Source organism: Thalia democratica, chromosome 8, assembly GCF_965202585.1.
Source record: "Thalia democratica chromosome 8, ktThaDemo2.hap1.1, whole genome shotgun sequence".
NCBI classification, from domain to species: Eukaryota; Metazoa; Chordata; class Thaliacea; order Salpida; family Salpidae; genus Thalia; species Thalia democratica.
The window spans coordinates 10,426,423-10,436,316 of NC_139172.1; the positions used below are offsets into that span (position 1 = coordinate 10,426,423).

Here is a 9,894-nt window from a genome sequence, read left to right on the forward strand (position 1 = left end):
TTTTTTTGCCCTTAAATAATCTACATATTTACCTTTGCACACTAGGCGGCCATGCGTGTGCAATAAAATGCTCAAATTTATGGGTATAAAAGCTTTTTATTCAAAAATATTTTATTAGTCATTAATGTTCTTTACTAAATAGCAACCTAATAACAAATTGAAGTGAGTGAAGTGAGTAAATTTATTTATAGTGTAGTTAAACTATATCAATTTATAATATTTTTACTGGTTAAATTTTCAAAATTGTAAAATAACCTTTATAGTTAAAATGATAATTTTTTGTTCACTTTAAAAAATTAAGCTATATTCTTTTTTATTCTATATATTAAAAATCTTTTATAGCCCTGGTATTGCAACTTTTATATAGAAACAATCAGGAAAAAGTTAGATTTATATTTTATTAATATCTTTTGATACCATTTATGATAAATCTCATACTGGATGTGTAATTAGAAAAAAAATAAGTTGCATTTAAGGTGTAATTCATTTTATTAAAGGTGCTAAAAATTACAGATTATTTTATACATTTTTACAACATTTTTATTTACAAAATGAGTGATGCAGTGTTGCATATTGTTCTTGTTGGTTTTCATCACAAAAAAGGTTGTCAGGTTGAATATTCCTACCCACCAATGTTAGAAAATAATGAAGTTCCCGAAGAGTGGAATTATCTTCCATTTTTGGCCCTTCCAGACGGATGCCACAACTATACTGAAGATTCTACAATATTTACGCTGCCTCCACTGAAAAATATGAAGCAATCCACAGTTTTTGGAGTGAGTTGTTATAGACAAATTGCATCTGATCTTCTTATTAACAGAGACCAAGATGTAACAAGAGGAAGTGTTCAAAAAAGTGTAGTTGTCCTAACACAACATTCTTTGTTTGGTTTACTGCTTGTCAAACTTAAAATGATCACTGAAGCGTATTTTGAAGAAAAAGACTTTAGTAAAAAAGGTATTTTAAAAGAATTATATGAACATATAAATTTATCAATTACAGCAGATCAACTAACTAGTAAATCATTTGGATTTTCACCTCAATCTCTTTTTGCAGTTTTCAACCACAAAGTCTTAATACTTTTTAAGCTAATTTTACTTGAAAAAAGAGTCTTATTTTATGCAACCCCTGTCAATAAACTTGTTAAAAAAGTTATGTCTTTACTCTCACTGTTTCCTGACCTAGTGGAAAAAGGCTTAACTTATGCTTGTACTACATTGCAAAATTCCTCGAAAAATCTAAAAGCTAGAGAATATAAAAAGCTTTTGAATGAAAATGATGAGTCTCATTTAAATGTAGTTTATGAAAATACAGCTTCAAGCTCTGAAAAATGCGAAATAAAACTTACTCAAAATGCAACTGATGATGAAGACTCCACAGACTCTAAAGAGGTTCTTAATACAAACAAACTTGGATTTCCATTGTCTCTGTTTACTAATGGTTACATGTTACAACCTTATGTATGTCTTCAACAGTTAGATCAAATTTCCGGCACTGAAAAAGGCTTTGTTGTTGGTGCCAGCAATATGTTGTTTTTGACACAATCAAAAAACTATGATGTTATAGTTAATCTTGATACTAATGAAATATCATATCAAGATGCTGATTTGAAAAAACTGCTTCACCTAACCTCTGCCGATCTTAGGTTTGCTGAACATCTTGTAGAAAATGTTAAGGATAGTGGTATCATAGATGAGGAAGTTTCAACTAATTGGAAAGGAGGAGATGAATGGACAAGATCAGAGTTTCAAAACTATTTGTTATCAATGCTTGCTTGCTCGCTTCCAAGAGAAAACTGTGACAAAGATGTAGATGATTTTAACACAGCCTTTATAAATGCTTGGAAGAAAACTAATAATTATAAAAAATGGTTTCAATTGCAGTCTGAGTCAATAAACGAAGTTTCCCCTCATCATCCCCATCAGGCACAATGGGGAATTACAGATGTAAAGTTGAGAATTCATCACAATCTGCAATCTAGTGTGAAGGGAAGAAAAATTGAAGATGCTCTTTCAAATGTTGATCAGTATGTTTCAAGCTCTTCTAAAGCTGTTTCTAATGCAGTAAATGTCTCAACAAAAGCTGTTTCTTCCGCCTTTGACTCAGCTAAATCCGGATTTATAAATTGGATGTCGAAAAAGAAATAAAACTTCTATTTTCTAGATTTTATTTATACTTTACATATTTTTTTAGGTATTTTGTACTGAAGCCTTTTTTTTCATTGCCCTATTATGTTATTTATGTTTTTCAAATGCAATAAAATACCATTAATATTTCCATATGACTTATTAATTGGTTCGTTGTGTATAATTTTATTAAAATAACTTGCTTTATTTTAAAAGTTTTTATTTACTTTTGATTTTTTAAATAAATGAAGCATTTTAACACAATTACACTGTATGAAGTTACTTATTTTTAATTTTTAAAAGTTCCCATAATTAAATAAAACGCTTAATTATGTTTTAAATGTAAAACTATTATAAATATTTTAATATTGTTGCATGAGTGTTATTATTTTATTTCTAAACTACAAGAGAAAATATGGATTTTTACAGTTTTAAATATACAGTGTCGTTTAAGAAAGAGGTAAACACCATAGGTGAGTTATAATTGTTTTAAAACTTTTTTTAAGACCCTTAAATGCAATATCTTCAAGTAACTGGTCTCTTTTTTACTATGCTATCTTTTACATATTAGATTTTTCACCTTATAACCTATTTTATTCACCTTTTTGTATTGCGTGCTTTTAAGGAAACTGTTTTAATTTTTAAGCTTAAAACTTTTATATGAAAAAAATATATATATAAGTTTCAAATATATGAATTGTAAATTACTATTTGGCCTTTTATATACTTTAGTTTACTTACAATACTGTTAGACTGCTTTGTTTTAAAACTATTGGAGTTTTTTATGAAAACTTGTAAAAAAAATTCAAGTTTTTTCACAAAACACTTTGTATTGCTTTATATATTCTCAAACTTTTTCGTTATTTATTTGTTTAATTTTTTATTAGTGATATTGGTATGGTATCATATACTTTTTGATAATTAAGTTCATGTGCATTTTATGTATTTGTTAAAATACCTATCATTTGAGACTATTTCTTACGCTTAATTACTGTTTTACTTACTTTTTTGACAACTTTAGTTATTGTCATATACTCATCCTAAAACTTTATTTTAAAACTTATCTTTGAAAGCTTGTTATTGTTTTGAAAGTTTGCAATATTTTCACATTTTTGACATGTACTTAAAAATTTATTAGTTAATTTACATAGTTTTTTGTTTTAAGTATTTTAGCGAAAAAAACATATATACTAGTTTTATAAAAAGACTAAATTTTAAATAAGAATTGAAAACTTCTGTAAAAATGTTGGATAGGTTAATTCTTTAGGTAGCTGCGAGCTATGTTTCAAAAATAAACAATTTATTTTTATACAAATAAAAAGAAAATAATCTTTTTAGATTTAATTAATAACTGAAGATCTCTAGCTAGAGAACCTAGAGTGAAAAACTTTTTTAATTTTGATAATATTTTGAATAAAATTTAGACAAATAAAAAACGTTTAGTTTAAACACTGATAAGTTATAAAAATATTTTAAGATTGTAGGTTTTTAGTTTTTAACTCGATTAAAAAAAACTTCCTAATTGAATTATCAACAATTAGTTTATTTTACTTTAAAATTATAGTAGATTTTATATTAACTACGTAAAAAAAGAACAACAAAATTGATGATTTTAGTATTTTAAAACACTTGAAGTTTTTTACCTTTAATGTTAAATGCTATGGTTTTTAAAATACGTTGACCACTTTACCTTCTTTGTTTAGTTTACCTTCTCTTAAAATTTTATTTTTAACATCTACACAGTTTTTATTAACATGTTTTACTGTAATTGAAAATTTTTGGTTTTTCTAGTACTTCTAAGTAATTATTAGAAATTATTATAATAAATGAAATGGTTTTTTATAACTGAAAATTTTTACAAATGATAAGTGTGTTAAATTTCTTTTGAGTAGTTATGATTGCTGAACAATGTTAAATTAGTAAATACTTAGCTAATCTGTAAGCAGTATGACTAATCTAGGTACACATACTCGAGAATAAAATACTAGTTATATTTAGTTTTAAATATATGATTAAAGTTAACCTTTTTTTTTTGATTGTTCATGTAATAAAGCTATAGGTTTCTATCTTAAGAAACTTTTTAGTAATGTGTTTTTCTATTAATAATCAAATAAACTACTTATGTAGAATTGCTGAGAACTGTTTTTATTTGGTTTCAGACAAGTTTAACGATTGTAACGTTTAGATATCATTTTTACGTGATGATATTATGCTTAAATAAATAAAGTTTTGCCAAAAAAACTTTTTGTTACTATGAGTAGAAGTTTAAATAGGTATAGAAATATTTAATGAGCTTTTATATTAATTATGGCATTTGATATACTACAAAAACTCTATAACAAGTCCACAACCAAATCGGAAGTTGCTTTGTAGTGTCAGTTTGAGCAGCCATATGTAGTGTTTGATATCAACTCTCAGTAGTTTTTTATTATTTTCAAATGAATAATTTATTTTACCTAAAAGCTTTCTTTATAATTAAGTGATAGGTGTAATATAATTTGCTGTATCCCATGGATATAGATACTTTCGTACATCTAGTTAGTCTAAAAACTTCAAAACAATTCCTAGCTTTGTAAAAAAAAAACGATGATTAATTAGTTTATTGTTAGTTGTACTAATTCTAATACCTCTACGAGCATTTTAATACAAGTTTTTAGTTTTATTTAGATATTTTTGGCCTTCTTCGGTTTTAAATTGTATCATCAAAAGATCTTATTTATTCAAAAGTCTTCAACCTATGGTCCAGTTATAAAAGATGTAAAGTTTTAAAAAGATAACATAAATAGCTATTTTGTACTCAACCATGTTTCAACACTACCAAGTATTTTAAATTTTTCGAGTAGATTGTTTATAAACAATTTAACAACATCTTTCGAATTTCAATATATTTTCAAAAATTTCTCATTTAAAAGTTGTTTTGTTGACAACGGTAAATGTAATTGGTTTAGATTTGTCTTTCAGTGCAAAGTTTTCGTGCAAATCATTTATCATTCAAAAGTCAGGGATGTTCAGCCTAAGACGTTTTAAAAAAATTGAATATGTTTAAAAGTTATATTCAAGAGTAACATAGTTCGTTAGTTTTAAATGGTGTTTTCAAGAACACATATAAACTTAATTAAGAGGCTTTACTTTTTATTGTAACATTTCATTCAGTTTTTAAGAGAAGTTTATTTTTGGCCTGCGTAAAAGTTTTGGCAATTAAAAAATCCCTGGTGTTAAGAATGATAGTTTTAAAGAACTAGAAAAGTTTTAAAAGGTAGAATTATAAAGTTTCTCGTGTGTTTGCTTTAAACTAGGGTATCCCATACTGTTTCTCAAATAGCCCCCTTTAAAGAAATAAAAAAAGCTATAGCCCCCTTGTACCAACAACAATTAAGACCTTTTTTTTTGCTCTTCATCAGCAATTTTATAATATCTAGTGTAAGTTTCAAATTATGACCTCATAGCCCCCTTTGGCCCCTTAGCTGCTCATGGTTCCCTGAGTATCTGTCATGGCCCACTTTGGGAAACCCTGCTTTAACGAAGCAACTTTTATTTTAGAGAAAACTTTCCAACTGAATCTAAATGAGTAGTTAAACACAAAAATTTTCGCAGGATTGTTTTTTAAAGTTTCACAGTAGGTTTAGATTGTTCTGTTTGAATCATACATAAAAAAATTTTTCAAAGAAATTAAGCTAAAAATATTATAAATTTTAAAATGCTATAAAGAAAATTTTAGAAACATATTGATTTTATACACATCATAATAACTAAACTTGGTTAATTAAATAAAAATGTAAATTAAAGTGTTTACTCTTTATATGCATATACGACTATCGATTTTAATATTATTATCATTTCTAGATATTAAGCTATATATTACTTGTTTTTTAGATAATATTTTATCTTATTTGTTTGGTATTTTTCTCAATATCTAATAATCTTTTTGTAGTCAAGTAAAATAATTATTTAATCATTTATTTGAAGCTGCTGATTATTATTTCAAATTTTTCTTAAAAATGTTATTTAGGATTTATCACTGGAGATTAAAAGATAATATTTTCTAAATGAAGCACTATAAACAGTTTTTTGTTAAGAGTTACTGTCTTAAAACGTCATTTATTGATCTAATAAGTATATTATATCGTTTTATTTAGTATAACAATTCGATTGCAAAAATTAAAAAAAATTTATAGTTAAAAAATTAATGTTGTCTTACTGTTGTTTCTAGCCTAAAAAACTAAACTACTTGACATTAATACGTCTGAATAACTTTACATTTGAAAAAAAATCTATGTATCTTTTTCCATCTTTTTTTTTTGTTGTAAAGTGTTTTTTTAATTGTTATACTTTGGTAGAAAAGTTAATTCAAAAAGTTAGTATAAATTGTTGTTTACTAAATGACAAAATAAAAATCGCTAAAAGTAGTTGGAACTGGTGAACGAAAAAACCTTTTTATTATCGAGTCGTACACCACTTAGATACAGTAAAACGTCTTGTCCAGGACCGAAATCAAATACTAACTTTTTCATTAAAATTAAACTTTGCAAAATAATTTTCTCATTTTAAAGCTTGTAATATACTTTTATAAATGTTTATTTTTAAAATAGATGAACATCAGATAAAACATTAAACAATTAGTTCAAAACAAACATACACTAAAATCAACATTACTTTTACCACACTTACCAGTGTTATATTTTGGCAATTTTACATGTATTAAAACGATTAGGTAAAAACTTTTAAATAAATTTTTACTAATTAAATACACATAATGTATTAAAACAACAAAATTCAACTTAAAAAAAAGTAAATAATAAAAAACAAACAGTAACTTTTACCAATTAAAGTATATAGTTAATCTATTTAAGTTCAAGGAGAAACAAAATTGCTCCTATTTATTAAACGCGAAAAAAAATTAAAGCTAATAATTTTTAGTAAAAGGATCTGGTGCATAGTAAAACCTTTTAGTCATCAAGCTACACACAAGTTACTTACTTTATCTATTCTGAGCTTTTAAATACGTACATAAAAAATTATCTTTTATCTTTACAACCTTGTACTTTAAAATAATGAAATACGTAAGAACAGGACATAAAACAATACGACAACTAACTCAGTATAACTTATCATCTAAAAATAGTTACTACTAGAGTATAAAAAAATTTGGCTAGAAAAACAATCTTTGAACTGCTCTGTTGATTTTTTTAATTTAAAAAAAAAAAGTTAGCTCATAAATCAAGAAAGTAAATTTAACTTACTTTGTCTGTTCTATGCTATTTAATTTCAAAACTGTAAATACAAATCTTTACCTATAAATTTAACTATAAAAAATCAACAACTGTCCTGTACTGTTAAGCAGTACAAAGTTGGTGTACAACTCAATAACCGTTTTTTAAGTGTAAAAGTATTTTCATACATCAGTTCCTAGGACTAATTAGTTTAAGCAATTTTTGTCGTTCAAGAAACAATATAACGTAAAAAAAACCAAATACACTTAAATTGTTTATTCCAGTAATTTGTTTGTGAGAAAAATAAAAAGACTAGTTAAAATATTTTTAGTTCGAATTCTACCAGTAGTTAATTTCACTGTTAAACATTTTTAAAGCAATTACATTAAATACTTTTTTTAAATACCTAAACAAAAGGTATACCAATACTTAATTAAGTTTTATTTAAAGTCTAAATATAAAAGTACTTGCTTCAACCTAAACTGGATAATTATAATCACAACACAATTTACATACTCAGTAAAGACTTTCCTTGATGTAGTAAATGTTTGTATACAAAAATATATAAACTAAAAAGTGTGAAAATTATATTCCCATCACAACCTGTAATTACTTTATTCATTCAACAGTGAAACATTATCTCAGGTCGACAAAGTAACTTTTAAAATCACCTTTATCTTGAAAGTAAATTAGTGTACTGGTCTATGATTTACTATCCTGATGTTTATAACAGCTTCGTAAAAAAAAAATTCTTTTTGAGAAGTATGGTTGAATGTTCTAGGTACCTTATGCATAGTATTCTTAAAATTACACTTGAAATTAAACGGTAAAAAGGAATAATAAAATTTATACTCAAAGACATCAAGCTAATATTTAAACAATCTACGTATAATTTTATTTTTGTTATTTTTAACTTGCTTACACTTTCATTATATATTTTGTAAATCTATGAGCTTTAATAATAATTGCTTTAAAAAAAAACTTAAATTATATAATGCTTTTTATTTAAATAATTTTTATCTAAAAAAAAATATATAGTTAATTTATTTTAAAGTTTTGGTTGATCTTAAAAAAAATATTGCTAATTGAAGGACAAAAAAGTGCCCACAATAATCGGTCAAAGCACCCAGTATTAAAAAAATCTTTTGATTATCTAGTCGTACACCGCTTGGATACAGTTTAACGTCTTGTACAGGACATAATATTTTATTACTATTTAAATAAAACAATACTTAACTTTATAGTTAAAACCTTTTAAAATTATTTAAATTGTAGTATTTAGAAAATAATTATTTTTAACTAGTTAGTTTTTCTTAATAAAAAATATTTTAATTTCAAATTTATTTATTTTAAAACTAGAATTGGTGTTTTATTGCAAATTTGAATTTAATTAACTTAAAATTTTGCTAAGTCAAGTTTTTAATAATGAATGTTTTTTTTTTACTTTTGCATAACAATATTAACCAAAAGTCTAATTTTTGAGTGATTTTATATTCTTAAGCTTTTTTGTTTATAATATATTTTATCTATATATTATAATTTTTTTTTTAAATTTATTTTATAACTCAGAAGCCCTACAACGCGGAACATCTGAAACTAAAACCTCGAAAGTTTTTTTTTCTTTTGTTAACATATGTTTGAAACTATTACTGTTTACATTTAAAAAAGTTACATTATATATATCACGAATTTTTTTTTATAGATACTTGCAATTCAGTTTATTACTTTAGTTACTAACTTTTAAGTTACTTTAGTTTATTAAAGTATTAAATTTTTTAATTAAATGTATTGTTTTCTTATAAATGTAAAGCAGGGTTTTCAAAAGTAGGCAATACCACCCCTTTAATGACAGTATTGGGTCAATACTATTGGCTATCAAGGGACGTTGAGTAATAAAGTGAAGAAAAACTAAATTGGTTAAGACTCTAAACTTAAGAGCGGCATCTAACAATGAATGGCGATTGATTTTTTGAATTCTGCCTAGGGGCGTTTATTAAAATAAATTCGGAAATCCATGAACTAATCAAGTAGCCGTTTTAAATAAAAAAGTTATTTTTATTTTACAAAAAAAAATTACAAGTTTATAAGTACTCGTTATATTGCCTAAAGTACTTTCAAATTTTCTTCTTCAGTAGGCAATTAGAACTGAAATTTAAAAGAAAATTTGAAAGTACTTTAGGCAATATAACGAGTACTTATAAATTTGTAGATTGTTTTGTAAAATAAAAATAACTTTTTTATTTAAAACGATTTTGATAAAGACAAAAACATCACGAAGAACAACACACAACCAAGGGAAGATTTGAGATATTTAAAACTATAATATTCTTACTCTAATCAAGTAACGAACGGCCTTAGATAGTTGAATTGCTCTAAGCATAAATGTTTTAGAACTATTCTAAATTTAAAGTATCTGTGTTTACTAAACAATACCACAGGACAGAAAAAAGTCGTAAGTTTCAATGAATGAAACAATTTTTGAAATTTTAGTTTTTACATTCCAACGAGCTTGTTTTGTTTCGATCTGTATTATAAAAAAGTTTTATAGTTAAAAGTTT

General features: G+C 24.9%; 1 protein-coding gene across 1 annotated transcript; it reads left to right on the plus strand.

Moving 5' to 3' along the window:
- Positions 1–551: 551 nt before the first annotated feature.
- On the plus strand, positions 552–2,220 carry LOC145842905 (late secretory pathway protein AVL9 homolog). The gene has a single exon (XM_082950380.1). The coding sequence runs from the start codon at positions 552–554 to the stop codon at positions 2,145–2,147; it is 1,596 nt and encodes a 531-aa protein (XP_082806506.1). The 3' UTR covers positions 2,148–2,220.
- Positions 2,221–9,894: the final 7,674 nt, after the last annotated feature.

Bases quoted from the DNA above. Each gene is read 5' to 3' on its own strand.
- LOC145842905 (XM_082950380.1), top strand. From the start codon at position 552: ATGAGTGATGCAGTGTTGCATATTGTTCTTGTTGGTTTTCATCACAAA.